This window comes from Monodon monoceros, unplaced genomic scaffold (genome assembly GCF_005190385.1).
Source record: "Monodon monoceros isolate NGI ecotype Baffin Bay Population unplaced genomic scaffold, NGI_Narwhal_1 Super_Scaffold_19, whole genome shotgun sequence".
In the NCBI taxonomy this organism is placed as follows: domain Eukaryota; kingdom Metazoa; phylum Chordata; class Mammalia; order Artiodactyla; family Monodontidae; genus Monodon; species Monodon monoceros.
Window position 1 is genome coordinate 35,748,377 of NW_021703775.1, and position 25,286 is coordinate 35,773,662.

The window sequence follows — 25,286 nt, forward strand, 5'->3', positions numbered from 1 at the left end:
AAACCTCTTTAACTTGCACATAGTAAAATGTAATGAAATCATTTAACTAGTTATATTTTCCATTTAATGGACATTTAAGCTTACAGACAAAAGTTAAGACAATTTTATGTTTAACAGCAAGCATAACGATGATCTGAATTAGGGTCCTTAGGTTTTACATGACTATTGGTTTCTAACTCTAAGGCATTTATTTGCAATTCCTGTAGGTCCTTAGTCAGACCACACCTAGTGAGACCAGAAGTGTATTACACTCTTTAAATCTCTTTGACAACTGACACCTCAAACACCTCATTCGGCCATGGCATCCCTTACCTTCAATGGCTAGCATTGCCCGCAATTCCCGATTCAGCAGCTCATATCGTCGTTCTAAATCATGTTCTTTTTCCCTAGGCAAGTTGCAAAAGTTCATCAATATGCTAATTACTAAATCATTAAACACTTAAAAGAACCTTTAGGTTACATTGATTTTAGGACTCATAACTGACTGTTCTCTTTAACTTTAAGCCACTCAAAACAAATGATACACAAACCTAAAAGCTTCCTCAGGTTGAATATTTAATAGTGCTATTATTTTTCTCCTTCAATTTTGAATTGCACAGAAGTATATTTTAATCTGTGGATAAGTAGCCTCAATCTTCAATGCTTCTTGTATTAAGTGCCAGGTATAAGGTTATTTTGTAGAATATTTTTCATAATTCGCAAGAAACACTTTTTTATCTAGAACTCCGTGTGAAAAGAGTACAAGAAACATGAAAGTACCACCAGTGAAAATTTAATATAGAGACAATTAAAAAGGCAAGATTAGTTAAGTTCTGCACTTCTTCATAACTCCTTTATCAAGTTCAGGCATGGCAGAAATGACAAAAATAGAGGTTTTCACTAAAATAAAACATGTAAGCCTGCTTCTTCCCACACTAGGTGGCATAATATAAGAACATTGTTAGTGAGAAAAAGGAACAAGCATTAAGTCCTATGTGAACTAAATGCTAAAGACTGAAAATGCTTACATTTGGTCTAGTCTCCATTTTACTGTAATTCTTGCAATCATAAAAAGGTCACTTCTGTGTAAATTATTAATCTTTTATCCCAAAATTTAGGGTAACATCATTTGTAGAATATAAAGTTAGTTTTGTCCTTATTAAGACATTTTAATTTTTAACTGAAAATTTGATGTTAAATAAACTTCAATTTTATTTCTTTTCCCACTAAATATAAACCAAACATCCTTTTTGTGCACAAGTGACTTCTTAAACACAAAAATTGTTTATATTACTTGGCTTTCTATATAATAAATACATTTTTTCAGTATCTAACACTCTAAAATTCTTACTCTTAAGGTAAAAATTGGTTATATACTATTTTTAATTTTATTTTTATATAAAACATAATCTCTAAGGAAAGAAAAAACATTAAGCCTAATAAGTATGAAACCCCCAAAAAAGACATGGATGGAAAGCCTAAGATTCATCAATGTTGTAGGAAAAACAAGCAAAGTCATAAGTACTTACAGGAGAGAGAGCTGGTTCATTCTCCTTATTAAGGCGTTTTTCTTATTAACTAACATAAACCACTCCTGCATCATAGCTTCTTCTTCTTCTGTGTTCCTTCCTATAATTTAGGAAGAGATATTTCTTATTCTGTTGACATTTGCAAGCCAAATAGTAGTTCAGCACAAGTGTTTTGTTTTTTTTCTTTTTAACACGAAACATATTTTAGCTATCCCAACAGTACAAGTTAAACTGTTTATAACAACATCAGATTAAAGTCCGAGGCCTGAAAAAAGAAATCAATATTTAAAAATTCATAAGCCAATCTCCAAAGCTGCTATTATTCACCTTGTATATTTCAGTCCCCCGAACATATTTACAGATCATACTAAGTACAATACTAATACTAAGTACAGTTAAAAAAAAAAAAAAGTGTTCCAACTTTTAAATCCTCCCCAGAGGCTGACTTGTTATTATGTTTCAGTGAGGAACTCGTGGTGCTGACAGACATACAGTCATGATAAAAATAAATAAATTAATTAAAACCACATTAAAAAATCATTATGAGAATTATAAGACTACCAGTAATGTCAGAGAAGTCAATAGATTTTGTGAGAGCTTCCACCTGTAACAACTTGCTTTTTTTCTTATTTTCCTCCCCCAAAGCAAACTAAAGGTATACATACATATACCATTCCAGAACTCATCATCCCTAACAGGGTAAACACTTGCAAATTATTTAAAATACATTGTAAATGACCAGGCTACAAAAATACTTAGAACTATCTGTGAAAAAACATGATGAACATAATAATGTTCAGTAAATGAGAAAACATTTGCGCAGGGAGATGATTTAAAATTTTAGATTATAAATTTACTGATTGTACATTTAAAATTCATTTTCCCTAATATCCATTCCATCACCTGTACCACCCCTCCCCTCAAAAGGCCAGTATGTCAAGGATTATAACATATAGCATATATTTGGTATTGTTCATGCAGAAGTAGGCCACAATCATACTCAAGAAAAATATTAATTCCCCAACCCTCTTCCTTCCTCTCCCTTCAAATTGTATCTAGTCAAATTTACAATTCTTTGACTTTTTTTTTCTGAATTTCGCCCATGATTGGTTTATTGTTTTGCTAGACCATTATTTAATACTTCAGTCCAACTTCTAGATAGATTCATAGGGTTAACTTAAATATCTACTAAAAAATTAAATATCCCAGGCGAAGACTAAATAGCCTAGTCAATTTCCTAAGTTTCATTTTCTTCTTAAGTGAGATATTTTCTTTTAACTTTCAAACACACTACCAGTCCATTAAAAAATATTCAAACAATACAGAGGTATAATTGAGTAAAAAGTCAAGGCCTCTTTCACCACCCCCACCCTCTCCAATTCCCCCATCCACCTCCCTTCTCCAGAAGTACTATTGCAGTTTAGCGTATCTTCTTCCAGACCACATACGTAGCTATGTCTATCACATACAGGTATATACCTTATCTGGACACATACAGGTTTCTTTAACATAAGGACTCTGTGATTTGTTGTTGTCATGCTGTTTGAAGATCTACTTCATTCTTTTTTAATACTTGCATAAATTATGGATGAACCATAATTTATTTACCTGTTTCCACATTAACAGAAGTTTGAAAAAATCTTTAGAATGAAAATCTAAAATAAAGAGCTGATCTGTGTGCAAAAGATTAAACATGTATTTCTGAGCATCCCTGTAAAATAGATATCTGTTGTTCATTATTAGGGAAAATAGTGAGAGGATATGTGCTTTCATTAAAGTCTGTTAAACTTTATGGTATGAAGCAGATCTAGGAATAGATTCTTTGAGTATGAACAAAGGTCTTTATTGTTTTACAGCATTTTTAATCTCTCTTTTAGGGTAGCTGGTTTTGTATTCACTTTGGACCATGTGATGTCTTGACACTGGTCATGTGATATAGGCTGCGATAGGCACAAATCCCTGGGTAGCAACAAAAGAAGAAAGAGTAAAAAGAAAAAGCTGAGAAAAAGCTTGCAATTTGGAAAAAGGCCAATTGTACCCTGGTGAAGGCCTTTTTGATCACTGAAATGACACATGTGTGCAATATTAATAGGTGCAGTTTTTATGATATTTTGTTTTCTGATTAAAGACTTAATTCTTGCATTCATAACCTAAGTGGTTTCTAAAAATATACACATATTAAAACTTTGTTTTGAGTTTAACCTAACCTGTAATTGAGGCTTTCAGGCAATAAGACTAGAAGCAACTAGCCTATTTTTAAATTAGCATCATTTTCTTCAATGGAAGACTGCTTCCTTGAGAATAACAATATTGATGTGGTACTGTGTTATTTTCAGTTTAACTCATGCCTATGATTTCTACATAAGAGTAAAAGATCCACCTCCCCTAACTGTTAGGAAATGAGAAGAGTCTCATGTTTAAAAAGGGAATAAGCCAAACAATAAGAAATATTTAAAGACATATTATTCAGTGCTACATAGATTATATAAATTAACTGAAAAAAACATATTTGAGGTTAAATCAATTCTGTATCACTAACTCCTTATCTGAGATAGTACACAGTGATGGAAATCTATACTTAGCCTAGTAAAAAAAAAATTAAATTTTCTTCTAATACATCATTACACTATTGTTTTTAGGGATTTAAAATTTTTTTAATTTAAAAAGCTTTTAAAAGCCAGTAAGTTGAACCATTACAAATTAATCCTGACTTTAATAACTGGTTAAAGACCCCTTTAGCTTTATAAGTAACAAAAAATATTAAAGCCTGTGATCACAGTGAGCTTTTCTCATTTCTCCTCTAACCATTTGTTATTTAATCCAATACTAGTAATCCAATTTGTCCATCAGACTTTTAAAGGGCAGAATGCAACTTCCTCAGCTTAGACACTTTTCAAAGTACAATATATTTTTCAAATGAATGCTGGATGTTTCATTTTTCCCAACTATTCCTAGCTCTAATGCATGAGGAAAAAAAGAACAAGATGAACATTGTTCATACTGATTAAGTAAGAGCTCATTAAAGAGCTGTCAGTGCGGTACTTTGAATATGCATGAAGCATATAATCAGATCTAGTACCGTCACTAGAGGAGAATACGGTAAGTACAAAGGATTGATTTAATTACTTAGAGTGGGCTGTGGTGGTAAAGCAGTCTTGTTAGTGCAAAAAGAAAAAGAGGTTGTATTCTGGCACTGTTAGAAAAAAGGCAGTTTTAGCTTCTGACACAATACATAATCTCAGAATAAAGCACTTTACATTGTAGCTTAAAATGAAGATTGTCATTATTTTATAAAATGGCCATAAATCATTTTATCTTGTTTAAACTCACCTAGTTAACTACCTCTCTTTCAAAATTATCTTTAATTTGTAATCACAACTACAATTTTATCACCTTAGAGTCAATACTGATACTTTAAATTTTTTTCAGTTTCATGAACTGAAAAGTTCAAAACCTATATTATTGAAGACCATTTTGAAATTTAAAAAATGACAAAACACTACAGTTCAGTACACAGTGACTAAAATGTGAAAGCATGGCAGGGTTGTTAAACTATATTTTAAAACAGAGTGCCTCATGTTTATTATAAATATACTACCAATAAAAACATCACCTTAACATTTTAAAGTATTGACTAATACAGTCTCTGGTAATGTTTTTTTCTACTTTGTTTCCTTAAAGAATTCTGTTTTGTTATTTTGCCTTGTGGAATGTAACGTCTTTCTGACATCACAATCTCTTATTGCCAGTTTTATCTTTTAATCAATTATTATAGCCGAGTATGATTTATAAAAACTATTAAATAATGAAGAGTAATGAAAATAGCAGGAAAAGTAATATGTAAATATGACTTCAAATCATTCTTCCTATCACATAGTTAACAAAAACCACTTAACACAAAGCAGCATAATATAGCACTACATGTAGTATAAATACTTAATAAATGTTGGTTGACAACTGCCTTTATATTCCATCTCCTCCCTTCCAAAATGATTTAAAGTTAAAATTTAACTTAAGAATTCATTTCTTCACCCAGGAACATGTATGTAGTTTTCATTTGTTTTTTCCAAAGCAGCATTTTCAATGTAAATTTTAAAATGAACAAGAGGAAAGTGATGTTAAAAACCTGAAATTATGAGTTATATTTTCAAAAACTGTCTACTAGTTAACCTTTCCTAATTAATCTTTCACCATAAGCTTATTGTCTGTTTAGAAAGATATATTTTCAGACAGTGCATTCTTTTTTTTGTTTTTGCGGTACGCGGGCCTCTCACTGCTGTGGCCTCTCCCGTTGTGGAGCACAGGCTCCGGACGCGCAGGCCCAGCGGCCATGGCTCACGGGCCCAGCCGCTCCATGGCATGTGGGATCTTCCCAGACCGGGGCACGAACCCGTGTCCCCTGCATCGGCAGGTGGACTCTCAACCACTGCGCCACCAGGGAAGCCCAGTGCATTATATAAATGCAAAATAAGGAACAATACAATTTTAGCTGAAAAGAAGAGGAATTCAATGGGAAACAAAGAAAACACAGAGATGAAGGCACTGTTGAAACATATACACAAATTCAAGATTTTCTACTATGAAAACATTATATAATGCTGAAATCTTGCCATAGCTCCATAGTGGAGATGGCTGACTAGTGATCACATATGGCCCTTAAAGGACACAACGTAGCAAACACAAACCAAACATAAAAACAACAAAGCTGCCATTACAAATTGTCCCTATGGTATGATTACACATATATGATAACCTCTGAAAGATTTAGTATATTAAAATAGAGATACACATGAAGGTATCCAACTAACTGATACTGGACAAACATATTTTAATAACACAGGAGGTGAATTCTGGTAGATTTACTTAATGGATGAGAAAGATTAATTTACTGCAGTTATATAGGGTCATGGACACATGAACTCCAAAGCCAACATCATTACAGGACTCCAGTGCTCCAGTTTTAGAAAATATTTTAAGCTTACGAAATAGAGCTTTATTATGAAAACAAATTTTACTATATGAGCAAACAGTTGATAAATGTTTCTACACTAAGAAAATCCTCTAACAGCAATCAATGTAAATGAAGAATCTCATAATCCTTATTGATGTCTTCAGCAATTGTCTTAAAACTATTTGGTCAGGGCTTCCCTGGTGGCGCAGGGGTTGAGAGTCCGCCTGCTGATGCAGGGGACACGGGTTCGTGCCCCGGTCTGGGAAGATCCCACATGCCGTGGAGCGCCTGGGCCCGTGAGCCATGGCCGTTGAGCCTGCGCGTCCAGAGCCTGTGCTCCGCAATGGGAGAGGCCACAACAGTGAGAGGCCCCCATACCGCAAAAAAAAAAACAAAACTATTTGGTCAGCATGATATATTTGTTATAGTATTAAGTATATAAACTTTGGGGGAAAATCCTGTCTCCTTTTGTTGAAGTAAAATAAAAACTAACCCATTCTCTCAAAATAAACACATCTTTTATTTACCCATTTAGTAAAACAGAATGTGGGGAGAGATTCAGGGCAACATCTCTCTACAGATAAATTCTGACAGACTTCTATGGACATACCTATGCAGGAGGAGGTATAGACAACTTCACCAAAGCTCTTCCTCCTTAGACTTATACAAAAGAAAATGCTATTTCTAAAGGCCAGAAATTAACAGCAATCTTCTTGTGCCAACTTCTTAATAGAGTCTGAACAGACTTTTTATGCCAAAGGTCAGTGCTTAATTTCTCAAAAGGTAAATTAAGCACAAACTTAATATAGTACAGAAATAAACTAAAAAGTATGAAAGTAATCATCATCCGAAAATTCACAACCAATAAAATTCTTTGTATTTACTTACAGTCTAGTATATTTAAAAAATTACATGTGGGATGGAGTTGCTTCCATAACTTTTCAGTGCTCTTAGCCTTTAAAAGTATTAATATGACCCACATTTCAGGTAATGCATGACTATTTTGACTGTTGACAGATAGATATTTGGCTGAAGTCAAAACACTCAGAACTCTGAAACTGTATTTATTTTTCAAGTTGCATTTAACATACTTTGTAAAATGGGATAAAATACAGTGAGTCACTTTTATATGCATCATTCAACCAAACACACTAATGTCTACTTGGAGGATCAACTGGGCATCCTCCAATAAGGGGAAAACTTGAATTGTGAGCCACACTTACAGATGGATAGCTTCCCCTGCCAGTTCTCCCCTTTCTTGAAGCCCCCTTTGTTTGGCCTGCACCTGGCAGACTCTTCTCTACCCCCTCCCTCTCCTAGAGCCTTCTTGCAGTCATGTCATGGAAATGACTTTAAAGAGTGGCCCTAGAAGTGACAGAGATATTAATGTTAAAGATGAGCATTAACAGTTGAATAAAATTATTTCTGGAAAAGTGGGAGTGGAGAGAAACAATATTTCTAGATTAATGTATCTTAAGATGTGATTTTTTTTTTTTTTTTTTTTTTTTTTTGGCGGTACGTGGGCCTCTCACTGTTGTGGCCTCTCCCGCTGCGGAGCAACAGGCTCCAGATGCACAGGCCCAGCAGCCATGGCTCACGGGCCTAGCCGCTCCGCAGCATGTGGGATCTTCCTGGACTGGGGCACGAACCCGTGTCCCCTGCATTGGCAGGCAGACTCTCAACCACTGCACCACCAGGGAAGCCCAAGATGTGATTTTAAGTACATATATATAGATAAATTAAATGTTACAAGAGATATTACTAAAGTTTTATATATTCAAGAAGGTCAAAATTTCTGGGGGAGATCTTCTCATTGGGAGAACAGGGGTTTATCTTTTTTAAAGTCATTTGGGCACACAGTTTTTTATGTGGTGGTCTGGGAACTCAATCCGTAATTTAAGTACTTTATGGAAAAACAACTGACTCAGAAATGAACTTTAGAATAAAGACCTCATATAAATTAAGGACTACCTTTATGAATGTTTACTTACATTAATTCTGAGAAACTCCTGCAGATAAGACTATAAATTCTGGTAGGGCCAAGCATAATTTATAACTGTATACCATCTATAGTTTCTATGGCTGGTTAGGTCTGTCGTTTGGAATACGATACAAATAAGATGAACATTGAATCTGCATCTCAAATGGCTTTCTTCCAGTTCAGTTAAAAAAAACTGACTGAACCCTTTGATCTTAGACCAATTAACCTCTCTAAACATCAGTTTCTCCTTCTCTGTAAGTATAATCATATTACTTACCTCATATGGTTGATGGAGGAATTAAATGAGAAAATCTGTGTAAAGTCCTTAGCACAGTGCCCACAACTAAAAATGCTAGCTATGATGACGATCATGAAGAGGGTGATAATGGCACATGCGGCACTGAGCCAAGAACTGGAGATAAAAAGATGACCAAGATGTGGTCGGTGCCCTCAAAAGGGCTTATCCGTCTAGTGTGGAGACAGACACATAATCAGGGACAGCTGAGTGAGGATAAATTTCTAAACAATTCCTTGGACACAAATTATATTTTAAATCTTCATTAGTGATAACAAAGTCTATAGTTAGTATAATTAGTATGTCATTGGTCATAAGCAAGATAGGTGAAAAGTGTGGGTGAATAAGCACAAACTCATCTTTGAAGCTGGAAAAACAAAGTGAATGCCCTTTTGGGTCAGCAGTGTCACAGCTGCATACAAAAGACAGCCATAGCTATGGTGACACAATAATGTGGCTGTGCTCCAGGTAATGACAGTCTAGTTATTTGCAATGGGTTTTAGAGATTGAAGAACAAAGTAGATCATGAAATACTACTTAATATCCAAAAATGAAAGAGGTAAATTTTAAGATTGAAAATTATAGACTAATAAAACACATCTAAAAGTTTACCAGTTATCAAAATAAAGAAAAAAAAGACAATTTGAAGTACAAATTGATATAATTTTAAGAAAAGAAGGCCCTCAACAAGAAAAACCAAATATTTATAAAGCAAAAAAGCTTCACCGAGATAGTAAGTTTTCATCATTTTTATAGAGAGATTTTGATGTTAAAAGCAGAGCATCATTAAATCGGCTTATGAAGTTGGCAATATAGATAAAAAAGATGATTTACTAAATGCCAGGTGAGAATGAGATTTGATTTTGTTGAAAGTGTGGAAAATATATGTAATTTTTAAAATACAGAAGGACAAACCAGGCAGATATGCTCCAAATAGGCTTCTAATAAAGAGTTTCAATCAGCTACTCTTTTAGGTAACCCTGTGCTGCTTAAAGTCTTTAAATGTCCTAAAAAAATCATAGCAGGGTGTCCCCAGAGCCTCCAGTTTCCAGTAAGGGATGAGTTCAACCCCCAACCCCCAGTGCGCTACACACACAGTAACTTCCTCTTCCTCCCTACACCTTGTTTGATCATGCTTGGGGGTTCAGATAACCAGGCAACACTGCGATATATCCTTCCTTATGTACCTTTTTAAAAATCTTTACTCAGTGAGGGAGAGCTGAAGGGAATTAGGCCTATCCCCTCATAGCCTGCGGCCACATTCATTCTCTAAACAGAGAAGCCTAATGAAAGCAGGACACTGCAGAGCCATCTCCAGCAGTCTTTTAACTTGCACACAGCTTCAACAATTACACAACATTTTAAATCAAATATAACGAATGTTGCTTTTCAAGACCAGGCCAGGTGACTAGCGTGAATTTCAGCATTATACTACCTCATCCAATGCCCCTTAACCTTCCCAGTAGAGCCATTCTCTTCACCAGGACACAGAGACATTCATGATGGACTTGCGTCCACAGTGCTGCTTCCTGAAGTCTTGGAAAGAGTGTCTCAAAGATGCTCTATGTCATATATCTCCCTCACCAGATGACTGAGAACCAATAACTTTCTCATAGACTGGGAATAACAATAATGATGATTATGATAATAACATCAAATATTTAATGAGGTTATATAACTTACCTAAAATAATAGTTAGTGGAAGAACTAGGCCTCAAATCCAGGCAGTCTGTCTTGTGAACCACCATTCTTAGCCATCCTACTTGACACTCATAGGTAACCAGTCTTACCAGAATGGGCCCTTTATTTAGAATTCAGGCCAACCTGACAAAGCCTTCATAATGGCTCTGATGAGCAAAGCAGAAAAAACAAAGCAAAACAAAACCCCAAAACAGAAAGCAAACCTTCCGACCTCTGATAAACAAACAAGTTCATCCATTAGCAGAGGTGATTTTGTTTACTCTTCCCGTGTAGGTCACTGAGACTTAACAATGATCTCAGAGCAGTACATCAAGGAGTGTCAAGGGGAGTCAGCCTTTCTTCCTATGCAGATATGTCTATGTGATCCTTGAATTATAGGTTGGTGTATGATGTCTTCAAGAAACGGGGGATTCCAGGGATACTTGTCTAATTCTTGGGCAACTACAAGCTACGCTGATTCCATTTGAGCATTTGAGGCATCCTTCAATGAAAATGGCCAAACAAGAATACTCTGCCTGAATGGACTTGAGGACACGGGGAGGGGGGAGGGTAAATTGGGATGAAGTGAGAGCGTGGCATTGACATATATACACTACCAAATGTAAAATAGATAGCTACTGGGAAGCAGCCGCATAGCACAGGGAGATCAGCTCAGTGCTTTGTGACCACCTAGAGGGGTGGGATAGGGAGGGTGGGAGGGAGATGCAAGAGGGAGGGGATATGGGGATATATGTATACATATAGCTGATTCACTTTGCTATACAGCAGAAACTAACGCAACATTGTAAAGCAATTATACTCCAATAAAGATGTTTAAAAATAAAAATACTCTGCCTACCATGATATTATCAGGGTGCATTCAAGTTCCACCTCTGCTCTTTAAAAGCTGTGGCAATTTGGGTAAATTACTTAATCTCCCTACGCCTCAGTTTCCTTATTTGTAAAGTGAAGATAATAAAACTATTTCATAGGGTCTTGTGAAGATTAAGTGAGTTAATGTATGTAAAGTACTTAGAATAGTGCCTGGCGTATAATAAATGCTTTAAGTAGTATAATGGTGGTTGCTATATTCTCTCTGTTTCTACACACACACACACCCTTATATATAAAATACACACACACACACACGCACATACACATGCACACACACACACAACAGTACAGATCCACATTCTTCAAGCTTCAGGATCCTCCCTGCTGTCTGATTCCTAGGATTACTGATGGGAGTAAGGCATGGTGACTCCTCATGGCAGGGTCTCACAGTTTTTCTGACTGCCTGTGCAAGCACCAGATAGGCCTACTCACAGAAGTAAACATACTGGGCAACTTGGTGCAAGTTTTAAGATGTTAGTGCCATTGAGCATGACATTTCTAATATCTTTACATATCTACTTTACTGGACCAATCAACCAAAATACATCCTACCATCATTTCATATTTTTCATTCCTCTTAAGTATGGAAGCCCAGCAACTACCCATTACCCATTTTTCTTCTCTTACAAGAGCTACTAGAATGCAAACCCTCCAGGAGACAGTCTCCTTTCCAAGGTTACACATGTACTGTGAAGTCTATTCCAAAGGTTCTCTTGCTAATAGCAGTTCCTTCAGTCGGAAATTCAGAGAAAATAAAAATCTAATGTGACTCTCAGAATCTCTAGAATTACCAAAAATAATTTTCAGATTTCTCCTCAACTTAATTCCCAGGACATGTTCAATTTGCCCTTTATCATGATATAAATTTTTAGATAACCTTTTGACTGAAGAACATCATGCTCCCCAATACCTACTCTCAGATTCTGGCATAAGTCGTATGAGCCAAGCTCCAGCAGTTAGTTACATGTCCTTCTGTTGTGTTGTATATCCTCTCCCTTTTCTTCAAAGCTACAGCTCACTTAAAAAAGGTCAGAGCAGGGGACTTCGCTGGTGGTCCAGTGGTAAAGAATCCGCCTGCCAATGCAGGGAACGCAGGTTCGATCCCTGGTCAGGGAACTAAGATCCCAAATGCCGCGGGGCAACTAAGCCCATGTGCCACAACTACTGAGCTTGAGTGCCTCAACTAGAGACCGAGTGCCGCAAACTACAGAGCCCAGCACTCTGGAACCTGCACACCACAACTACAGAGCCCAAGTGCCCTGGAGCCTGTGCACCACAACTAGAGAAGAGAAAACCCACATGCCACAACTAGAGAGAAGCCCACACACCACAACAAAAGATCCTGCAAGCCTCAACAAAGATCCCGCATGCTGCAACTAAGACCCATTGCAACAAAAAAATAAATTAAATAAATAAATAATAAATCTTAAAAAAAATAAAATAAAACACAATCTACATTCCTACCCAAAGTCATGGTCAACTCCAAATCTATTTAGTCCTCATGATGTTCCTGTTAATATTATATATTTCAGAATTCAGCAAAATTGCTACCTAGTCTATGGTGACAGTTTTGCAATGTTCAGTATAACTTTCTTGAACCTTTTACTTAGATTCAAAATAGGCACATGAGTCAAAACAAATAGTATTAAAAGTTAAAAATTTTTGGCTCCCTTTCATTTTATCCTCATGAGAAATTAAAATATTTTTGACTATTTTAATAATTTATTTCTGTGGTAGGTTATTCATACCCTCCATACAAAAAACTATTTCTATTTTTTAAATCAATGAAATTTATAAAAACTCATTTTTAATTAAAAAAATAATACCAGCCTAAGTATCATCTTTGACTTACATTTTTATTTTTATTTTTCTACATCTTTATTGGAGTATAATTGCTTTACAATGTTGTGTTAGTTTCTACTGTACAACAAAGTGAACCAGCTGTATGTATACATATATCCCCATATACCCTCCCTCTTGAGCCTCCCTCCCATCCTCCCTAAACTCACCCCTTTAGGTCATCACAAAGTATCAAGCTGATCTCCCTGTGCTACGCTGCAGCTTCCCACTAGCCATCCACTTTACATTTGGTAGTGTATATATGTCAGTGTTACTCTCACTTCGTCCCAGCTTCCCCTTCCTCCCTGTGTCCTCAAATCCGTTCTCTACATCTGCATCTTTTTTTTAAACATCTTTATTGGAGTATAACTGCTTTACAATGTTGTGTTAGTTTCTGCTGTATAACAAAGTGAATCAGCTATATGTATACATATATCTTCATATCCCCTCCCTCCCACCCTCCCTATCCCACCCCTCTAGGTGGTCACAAAGCACCAAGTTGATCTCCCTGCACTATGCAGCTGCTTCCCACTAGCTATCTATTTTACATTTGGTAGTGTGTATATGTCAATGCTACTCTCTCACTTCGTCCCAGCTTACCCTTCCCCCTCCCCATGTCCTCAAGTCCATTCTCTACATCTGCATCTTTATTCCTGTCCTGCCCCTAGGTTCATCAGAACCTTTTATTTTTTTTTTTTAAGATTCCATATACAAGTGTTAGCATACACATGTTTTTCTCTTTCTGACTTACTTCACTGTGTATGACAGACTCTAGGTCCATCCACCTCACTACAAATAGCTCAATTTCATTCCTTTTTATGGCTGAGTAGTATTCCATTGTATGTATGTGCCACATCTTCTTTATCCATTCATCTGTCAATGGACACTTAGGTTGCTTCCATGTCCTGGCTATTGTAAATAGTGCTGAGGTGAATGTTGTGGTACATGACTCTTTGAATTATGGTTTTCTCAGGGTATATGCCCAGGAGTGGGACTGCTGGGTCATAAGGTAGTTCTATTTTTAGTTTTCTAAGGAACCTCCATACTGTTCTCCATAGTGGCTGTATCAATTTACATTCCCACCAACAGCGCAAGATGGTTCCCTTTTCTCCACACCCTCTCCAGCATTTATTGTTTGTAGATTTTTTGATGATGGCCATTCTGACCGGTGTGAGATGATACCTCATTGTGGTTTTGATTTGCACTTCTCTAACGATTAGTGATGTTGAGCAACTTTTCATGTGTTTGTTGGCAAACTGTATGTCTTCTTTGGAGAAATGTCTATTTAGGTCTTCTGCCCATTTTTGGATTGGGTTGTTTGTTTTTTTGATATTGAGCTGCATGAGCAGCTTGTATATTTTGGAGATTAATCCTTTGTCAGTTGCTTCATTTGCAAATATTTTCTCCCATTCTGAGGGTTGTCTTTTCGTTTTGTTTATGGTTTCCTTTGCTGTGCAAAAGCTTTAAAGTTTCATTAGGTCCCATTTGTTTATTTTTGTTTTTATTTCCATTACTCTAGGAGGTGGGTCAAAAAGGATCTTACTGTGATTTATGTCATAGAGTGTTCTGCCTATGTTTTCCTCCAAGAGTTTTATAGTGTCTGGCCTTACATTTAGGTCTTTAATCCATTTTGAGTTTATTTTTGTGTATGGTGTTAGGAAGTGTTCTAATTTCATTCTTTCACATGTAGCTGTCCAGTTTTCCCAACACCACTTATTGAAAAGGCTGTCTTTTCTCCATTGTATACTCTTGCCTCCTTTGTCAAAGATAAGGTGACCATATGTGCATGGGTTTATCACTGGGCTTTCTATCCTGTTCCATTGATCTATATTTCTGTTTTTGTGCCAGTACCATACTGTCTTGATTACTGTAGCTTTGTAGTATAGCCTGAAGTCAGGGAACCTGATTCCTCCAGCTCCATTTTTCTTTCTCAAGATTGCTTTGGCTATTCGGGGTCTTTTTTGTTTCCATACAAATTGTAAAATTTCTTGTTCTAGTTCTGTGAAAAATGCCATTGGTAATTTGATAGGGATTGCATTGAATCTGTAGATTGCTTTGGGTAGTATACTGACTTACATTTTGAACTTTCCTTAAAGAGCTAGATCCCTTGAGAGAATAACAGATATAGCTATGACCAAGGCCAGCTCAGAAATGTCTAATGGAGGATAATATGCTGGTGGGGAAGAAATGTTGGCACTTTACTCAACTCCTAGCTTTGGCCACCAAGTGGTGCTATCAATTCAGAGTGAACTGGCACTGGGGGACTAGGGTTGGGTGGCTTTGGGTTGGTAAAGTGTAAAACCAGTCAGTAAATGCAGAGGACACTCACAAGTCGGATGTTCATAATTCTGTGTACTGTAAATTCACGTATCATCTCCCACTCAATGTCATCAGTATAAAAACAAGAGAGAAAATGAATTCATATAATCTTATTTTGGTGGTAAAGTCCATTGTACTCTGTCAGGAAAATAACTGTTTATATAAAAATATTTGTCCCAAACTTTATCCTTTCAGGCTATGTAGCTATAAAAATAATCACACAATTTTGATTAATCTTCCTCCCTCTACAATATTCATCCAAATCCTCCCATTAAAACAAAAACAAAAAACCTTTACAGAAAAAACTATTCAGCGATAAGCATTACAAATTAATCAGTAATGTTAAGCATTTAAAAATATCTAATTTAATTTTAAAAACAGATATCAGCTCAATGGTTTTTCCTTAATTTCTACTGTAAACTTTTCCTGAGGAAATAGTTCCTCTGAGTGGATGAATGCCTTTCACATTCCAGCTTAGAAGTGACATGTGGGAACAGGGAACAGATGCAATGACTATATGTTTAGTTTTCTTATGTGATGCACCTAGAGGCCTATGAAGAATGTTAAAAGCATAACTGAAAGCTAAAAAAAAAAAAAAAAGACATAATAATTTACAATCCACTAGAAGAAGAACTGGAAATGTCTCTACAATGGAATGAACAATGATTTGAAAGCAGAACTTTGGGAAATCTGTACAACAATAAAAGTTAGGTTCACTGCTGTTCAATTAGACAGTTCTGTCCCAAAGATGAGGAGACTTAGTAAGAACCAGTGTGTACCCAGTTGTCTCTGTACATGAACATCTGTGTTTTCTGAGAAAAATGTTTCCATCTGGAAAGACTGGGAGAAAAGTGTTGGAGCAGAGCTTACATCCTTCCATAAACTACCTTTATTTTCACTCTGGACAGGGGAGGCAATTCACATATGCTTATCCATCTCTATTGTCATACTTAGTTAAATCAAATTATGAAATCTTGGTTAAGCTTCTTAGGATAGCATCAAGATGAAGCAGAAGAGCAGAACATACATTTGCAAAGTTGGTTCTTACATGGATGCCCTAAAATAAATTTCTCAGATACAGTGCTTAAGTTGTTTATTTCTGTACGTACCTCACAAAACTATATAACTAGTATATCAATTCAATGAAACTTATATGGGTTGGGGGGCTAGCAAAATTCCTAAGGCTCTCTCCTAGTTATTTATTTAGCTGTGAAAATGTTCACAGAAACATTTATCTGTCAGTTTTTATATATAAGACAAGGATTAATGCCCCCCTCCCCCAAAATTAAAAGCCCAACAACTTTCCAGTCTTATGACAAATTGCCAAACCAGTTCTTCAGGCATTTCTTGGGAGAGACAGCATGCACATGCACGCATGAGTGTATGTTTTGAGGGAAGAGAAGAGTTATAAGAGAAAGAGGGATAATCATATTACTTAGAAGCAAAGGAAAATTTTAAAGTAAAGGTAGAAACAATAATAAATAACAAAACCACTACTATGACTGATGGCAGCTACTTTCATATTGAGCACTAAGCCTCTGCCAGGCTCTGTGCTAAGTACTCGTATACAAATTTTATCTGTATCTGTAGCAATATATTTTAGACTCCCAATAACCTTCTGAAATAGGTTTCATCAGCCTTTAAAAAAATTAACAGAGGAAATAGGGGCTCAGAGAGGATAAGTAACTTGTCCAAGACCACCCAGACTCTAGCTGGCGTCTTGCTGATTTTCAAGTCTATGCTCTTGAATCTCTATGTTATGTTACTTCCTTTAGCACTTGTAACACTGAGTTTAGCATATCTTAGCCCCTCGTTTCTCAAAATGTGATCTGTGGATCACCTGTATTAGAATTGCCTAGAATATGGGCTCCACCACAGATCCACTGAATCAGAATCAGTTAGGTGGGGCCTGGGAATCTGTATTTTAAACAAACTCCTCAGGTGTTTTTTTAAGGCAGATAAAAGTTTGAGAACCAATGTCTTAGCCCTTTCACAAATAAGTCACCGAGTTTTGTTTTTTTTTTAAAGAAATGATGATATTCCATGTATAAGATGTTATTTTAGCATTGGCATGACATTACACAAATTTAATTTCACATTCAGAAGAAAAACATGTTGCTGCCAAATCAGTTCAAATGCCTAAATTTTGTTTCATAGATAGTTGCTGAGAAAAACACATTTTCCTGGAATTTCTACTTTTTTAAGTGTTAAAAAATTTTATTGCAGTCTAGAATAAGGATGTACCTCACTTTAGGCAATAGACATGTTCCAAATTGAAAATTATGGTGATGTGATAATTCTTTAGGTTCAAAAAATATATTTTATATTTCTAATTCAAAATTTCTAGAAGTAGAAAATACTATCTAAATATCACCAGTAGATATTATATACATTTGTTCCTCTCGATAAATGAACAAACATGAGTCAGCAGATGAAAAAGTCACCTTCAGACTATGTAGTAAAAAGCTGGGACATACAGTGCGTGCCAAGGAGAGAAGACACAAATGTTAGAAATGAGAACTGCAGCGGGTTCTTTACATTCTGAATCAGAGATTCCTTTCTAGAAATCCTATGATCCATGGACTTCCCTGGCAGTCCAGTGGTTAAGACTCCACCCTTCCAATGCAGGGGGTGCGGTTAGATTCCTGGCCAGGGAACTAAGATCCCACATGCCAAGCGGTGTGGCAAAAAAAAAAAAAAATTAGAAAATCTATGATCCAATATCTATTGCGTGAACTAGAATGATCCAACAACAGTTGTGTGCTACTACTTCTAAATATAATTTATATTTTTTCCATCTTTAAATAATAGGAATAATGAAATGCAGATAGAAACAGTTATGAAGGATGTTTGAATTAGCTGAACAAATTGTGAGAGTAAAGAAATTCTGAAAGTAGGACAACAGTTTTAATTTTTCTTGTAACTACAGAAGGAAAAAACTATAGAAAGAAAAGAATTTAGGAATGTTACCAATTGTTAAAACAGAGGGTATTAAAAAAGAAAAGAGCAAAAATAGTGTAAGCACCTTAAAATTTAAAGTCTCCTTTTAAAACAAACTTTACTATTTTCTTCACACTGTATTTTATTCATTATTGATCATTTTCAATAATCAAAGGACTATCCCAGTATATGTAATACATAGTAATAAATAAAATGCATAAATGTGCAAAAAGAACAATATTAACTTATTATAAATATTTCATTTAGTGTTTGATGGTGATATTCCTAATATATTAGTGTTTTTCATCTTTTGGTATTTTTTATTTCAAAGGAGACCTCGGCAAATTTAAGTATTAAAGGGATCATATAAATAATAATAGCTGACATTTACTGAACTCTGTATATGTACCAGGCACTGTAAAAATGATTGATATAAGGTACCTAATTCTCACAATTCTCTTAGCTGCCACACCACATCAACTCTGACTCAGTGTGAGAACATTTGAACTAATTATATTCACTAACCAGGGTTAAGTTTTAACACTCAGTGTATAGTGCCTTAGGCATAACAAGGCTCAAAAAATATTTGTTGAATGAATGAAAATCACAAGACGTAAAAGGATAAATGAATTTCACCCTTTATGGGAATTAAAGTAGGCTCTTTCCCTCAGTTTTTATGTTTCAAGCTGTAGCATCTTCATTCTATGAAAGTGGGAACTGAGGCTCATAGCTCTGAAGCTGGGCTAGTAAGCAGGAATGCATATAGCACAGTAGAATGGGATTCTGGCTATCATTCTCCCAGCCAGAGCTCCAACTCACCACTGGGAGGGCTAAGCCTAATGTTTTCAGGTGAAGGTATGCTGAGGATTAAGCTTGGAAGAAAAGCCTCTCCTGTAGTTATGCTACAGCAATGGAGGACAGATGGGCTTCAGTACTTAATGGACAGAAGTACCAGAGAGAAGGTTCACATGGAGACCTTGGAGAACTGGGCCTTGGCTCACTGTTCTTCCACCTGGCTATGACTCTGCTAATCAAGGATGTGACAGAATCAACCCTTTGACATATTTTTTTAATGCTTTTTATTTTTCTGAGTATTGGATTAGAATATAATTTCATGAAACTGTACTATTTCTTGCAATTAGAAAGTGATTTTATATTATTTCATATTCTTGGAGTTAGGTGAGATAAAGTAACTAAAATCTTGACACAGCTAAAAACACACAGACACACAAAACAGACACCACATTTACCAAAAGTATGTTAGCATTTTACTTCCAAAAAGGAATGGATTCTATCAACTCTTAGAGTCTATCAAAGGATGTGGCTCATTGCCTTTGGAAATTGTGTTAAACAGTCACTTTGTACAAAATTTTCAGACATAAAATGTTAATTTTTTTTTTTTTTTACTGGCTTCTTGATAATGACACAAATTTAATTCCTTATGAATTTTCATTTATAATTATCTTAGCAGGGAACAATAGCTAAGTCTATACTATCTTGGAACCTTAGAGATCATTTTATTTACTTTACAGCACCAAATTCACTTAATTTGTGTTTACTTATGAAAGTTCCTTTGCAGAGACAGTATTATAATCTTGTCTATTTCATATTTTATGTCTGTAGAAGTCAAATGGAAACACTCTACTTTAATAAACTAAAAACTTCATTTTCTATTTCACCATGGTATGTCATATGGTGACAGAAAAAAATTTCTTTAATGAGAAATCTACAGTTAATTTTTTTTTAGTTTTGTAAGTAAAGTGCCAAAATAGATATCTCACTTAGTTTAACATATATTTTTAATGACATGGCCTCTTTTCTCATTGTAACTTATATGAAAATAGATATACTATAGCTATTAAAAAAGAATCTCTACATAATGAAGACATTTTATTACATGGATACTATTTCCTATCCATACTTGTAAGAAGCACAGAAATATCATACTAAATGATAGAGGATATAGAATAACCAGATATAAAAAAACTTCTAAAACTTCCATTTTATTTAGAAGATAGTTTCTATTTTTTGCCGACTTTATCAACTATGATTGTCCAAGTTATTCCTATTACTGTAGGGTTCCCTCCTTTCATTTTGTTATAAGTGTGAATAAATTACAATGTCTTAAGCCATATGAACAAAATTCAATGTACAAAAATATGACTTTTCAGGATAAGAGAAAATTTAAAGAATAGTATATGGAAATATCAGAAATACATGTGTTAAATGTGAGAAAAGTTGCCAAAAATTTTCTCTACACAAAACCTGAAAAGTGTTACTGTATTAAACTTCCTTTCCTTCCTTCCCTGGTTATTTATTAGCTGTATAGAATCAGTTTAACTCTAAGTTCAGATGTCTTTACATATAAAAATATACCCAGTTTTGGTTTTCATTTTCCCTTTCTAGATATGGGTATGGTGAGGGATAGAGTTGACTACTCCCAATCTCCTAGTAAGTGTACAGTGACTGCTAGAAAAAAGAGATAGAGCTGGTGAAAAATATGTTCCTTACAAATACATAATTTAACTATCATAAAATGTTTTTTAATCAAAGAAGACATTTTCACAGTATTCACTGAGGCAATCTTAACTTTATGTTGTTATCCATACTCTAAACCATAAAAACTACACTATCTGTCACTTTCTAAATCATAGAATCAAATGGTCTATATAGACCCTGTTTTAATGTTAATGAATTTATAGACACAAATAGCTAGCATCAAGGCTAGAGTGAAAAGCAGAACACTTCAAGCATTTAATACAGCTAAAGGGGCAGATTAGAGATCAATAACAAAATCACCTGGTAAAAAAGGAAAAAGGTGTAGCATTAAAAGGCTTTTTGCTTTATATGTGAAACAATACTGAGAAACATGTATTTTAGCACTTGTACTCAACAGGCACTCCAAACTATGCACTGATGAGAACAGAAACCCATCCTTTCTAATAATCTTGTGACAAAAGCTAAAAGACACATCCTATTAACTACTGATCTCAACTGCTAATGCAGAGTACTTCCTGGTGCCTTTTATGTAGAATGCTGCTATTAAAAAACCACTAAACATTCACTGTGAACAACACAGAATCATTCATCTTTTATCAGCATCTCTTGTTAGAAGAGTATGAGTGGGGCTGAAGGTGTCATTGATATTATGGAGTGGAAATTAATCAGAAATTTTTCTCATATTTTCCTCATCTCACTAATTTACTTTTGTACAAATTTCCTCCTGTTAAAAAGTTCATACCCAACCCCCTGTTGTACTCTTTTAAGTTGAGAATATTCAACGAGTGCGTCCACTGAAAAGCACCAAGTCCTAACACAAAAAGCATTCGAAATTCTCATTTAGTTGTCTTTATTTTGCTAGCGCCATGTGGTCCTTGAAGATGTAGAAAACACGGGAAGCTGAGTAAAGATCAGAGCAAGCTCATTAGCATTCTGACAAAATTGGAGTGGTGGAGATGTATAGTTTGCCTAGTTTGTCGTTTTGAAAGCTACCGGTGGTAAGCTTTCTATTTCATTGTGCTTTTGTCTTTTGGGGGGGTTTCAAAGCAGCAGGGTATTTGTTAGCCCTAGGTTTGCACAATGCATTGTGGGAACCTTTCCTGCACATTCAGCCCTATATAGTATCATTCCAGTCTGAGTCAAAAAGTTTTTTTTTTTTTTCACCATTTATAAGAAAGGACATGTGTGTGAATCTTAGTGCACAGCCTCAATACATTTATCACAGCTTTGTCTTTCTCTTTTGCCTGAATCATAAAGTCCACAAAAAGTCAGAATAAGAATCTGAAGGACATAATTTTCAATCTTTTCAAAATGTCATTCATTTCAGACCACAACATTAAAACATTAATTTGTTTTCTGCTCTTTGTCGTAAACAACTAACAACAACCCGCAGGACTGATAAAGTTAGTTAAAATTCAAAACCTTACTGCTTACTATAATAGACTTTAATTCTACTTTTGAAAATAGTATAGAGGAAAAAAAAGTGGTTTATGTTTTAGAATTTATGTAAATAAAGAATACCCCTTAGAAGAATTAAATAAGTTATTACCCTAGTCATTTGATTTTCTTCATCGTCTTCTTTTTCTTTTCTTTTCCTTTTTTTTTTTTTAAACATAAGGCTCACTTTGAAGAGCTAAATGGGCTACATTAATGCTACTATTCAGCATGAATGTTTCCAAGTTGCAATGAAATGGATAAAGGTCTTTGGGGATGAATTTATCTGCTAAATCCTTGTGGTTGCCCTCCTATCTTGGATGATGACCCAAAAGAATGTCAACAGCTCATTTTCCCAGAGAGCTGGAAGGAGTCCCTATGCAAGCATAATCTGCACATTCTCAAAGAACCATTTCAAACATTATATTTCACAAGCGGTTTTAAGTGATTTTCCTCTCATCTCTAGTATCCTAACAGTACTTTGGATATCAATGCCTCTGAAATGAGGGTTAAACAAAGTTTACACATGAATTCTACATATGGCATAGAAATTTTTAGATTTTCAATATATATTTTAGAAACACGGTTATCTTGTTACAGTAATATATTTATGACACTGAGTTAAATGTCTAAACTAAAGATTAGTAACCACATTTTCTATTATAAAAAATGTGCTTTTTATTATTAGTTGTCATTTTGCTTAGAATCAAACCTTATTTATGAGAAGTGTTCATAGTTTTTCTTAATTTCTAATTATTAAAAACCCAGGGGAAGCTAAAGAGCAGTGATGAGTGCAATATAGTATATGAGTAATCTGGTAAAAATAGTTAATAGTAAGAGAATGGATCATTTCTATATGAAGTCTCTGACAGAATAGCATTTGGTTATATTCCATTTTATTTCCTTTGTACAGTAAGAAACTACTAGACTAAGTGATATGTTGTCATGGGGGGTAGATTTTATATATTAACTATTCATATTATATTAGAGCATGTAATTAAAATGATACATTTCTTTATTTCTAATTTAAGCTCTAATTTTCACCCCTTTAGGCTTTTCTTAGGCCTTCTTCTACAATTTAAAAATCATTCTTAAAACAAACAAAAACAGAAAAAAAACTATGTATAATTTTGTGGTTATAGTGTAAGCCTATTTATATATTGTTAGAACATGAAACTTGAGTAACTTATAGCTTAATATTTAAGTATATCCCAACATTGAGCTGTTCTACTGCTAGCTTTAAAACTATTTAAAAAATGGATGTTACCACAGTAATAATGACAGAATTAGTTCTATACTTTGCAATATGAGTATAGCCACAAAAATTATTTATCTACTTCACTGAATTCTCCTACCAAAGTTTCTTGAATAAAATTGTTTGGAGTAAGCTATATCAAATTAGAGAGCAGTCAGGAGTGTCTAAGTCCAGCTTTAAAACAAATATCTTAACAATTACTTAGCCATATGGAAAACAGGGTATGTCTCTCCCAAAACCATTTAAAAAATATATTGTCTATCTTGAATTTAGACTTCATTAGAAACCATTTCTGACTTGTAATACCAAGATTGCTGAAATACCACCTTTTAAACAACCATGAAAAGACATGTAAAAAAGCTGAACTCTTTAAAGCTGCCAATGAAAGATTTTGATTTTTAAAGCATAAAAAAAAATGGAGTTAGAGCATTATGAGTAAACAAACACAGTTGTATAGTTAGATACAGATACACACATGCTAATGTAGCTTTTTTTACATTATGCCAAATTTGAAGCCTCTTCACAAGTGTTCACATTGTACTTGTGTTTGGGTTCCTACGACTTAAAGGCCAGATGCTTTTCACAAATGACCAACAGTTGTAGTTAGAATAAATTAATGATTGATTTTTTTAAAGCTTTGATGGAATTAAGCATACTTCTTTTCTCAATGTGCCTATGTGAATGTTTGCCCGTTAAACTTTTTTTTTTTTTTTTTTTTGACAAGTGAGGCCACCCGGCAGAAAACAACTGATGCAAAACCCAGGAGTAATCCCTCTGTTTAGTTCAACACTATGGTTAGCCTTAACACCGCCTCTATTATTCAATGGATTTAGAGAAACTTTCATTTATTTGTTGGCCTCAGTTTTCAATTCCGTTGCCCTCTTTAAGAAACCTAGACTTATTCCTATGTAAATACATTTGCATACTGGTACAATGAAATGTTCTCGAATTTTTATTACTCTACTAAGCTAAATAGGGGCTGTGTACATATGTAGTTTGAAAGATAAAGAGTCAAGATAGAATCATTACTAAGGATTTTAAACATACTGCAATAAACCTATGATGTCCATGGCCCAAGACTAATGTAGTTATTTCCAACAATATTTTAACAATATACAGTCATCTATTTTACAAAACCTAAAGCCATTGGAACCTAAGAAATGTATTTTATTATCACAGAATCAGTGTCAATTTACTACATTAAATTGTGTTACTTTTTTCCTATAGGAATCTTTAAAAATATATATTTTTACTATAGAGAATATTTTACATTCTCTAGCGTTCAGAGTCTAAACTACAAAAGGTTTACTCTACATGAGATAAGTAAGTAGAATATGAATTTTTAGTTTATTTAGGAGATTCAAATTAGGGATTCACTTAGCTGTGTGTATACTATAGCAATCTATATATTTTTTCTCTAAACATTTACTTAAATAAATGAACTGTATAACAAACAGCATGGCTTAGGAGAAGGAAAACATGTTGGACTGAGAGTCAGAAAATAATAGCTCTGTACCAATCTTTTACTCTGGTTTTAGACTAGATGATCTCTAAGATTCTTCACATTTTCAAGCAGTTATAACTATGTGGCACTAATTTATACAAAACAAATTGTTATAATATTATAAGGTAATATTAGGAATTTGTTCAAAAGTTGATTCTTATAGTCTTCCTTACTCCACAAATGCTTT

At 34.7% G+C, this 25,286-nt stretch overlaps 1 protein-coding gene across 4 annotated transcripts in view; it reads right to left on the bottom strand.

Moving 5' to 3' along the window:
* Positions 1-25,286, bottom strand: part of EHBP1 (EH domain binding protein 1) — a 491,557-nt gene that overhangs the window by 7,411 nt on the left and 458,860 nt on the right. For all 4 annotated transcript variants that reach the window (XM_029231704.1, XM_029231706.1, XM_029231705.1 and 1 more), the window contains 2 exons: positions 1,509-1,608; positions 313-386 (listed from right to left, as the gene is read on the bottom strand). In XM_029231704.1, coding sequence (XP_029087537.1) covers positions 313-386; positions 1,509-1,608 — 174 coding nt within the window. The remainder of the gene's footprint in view (positions 1-312; positions 387-1,508; positions 1,609-25,286) is intronic.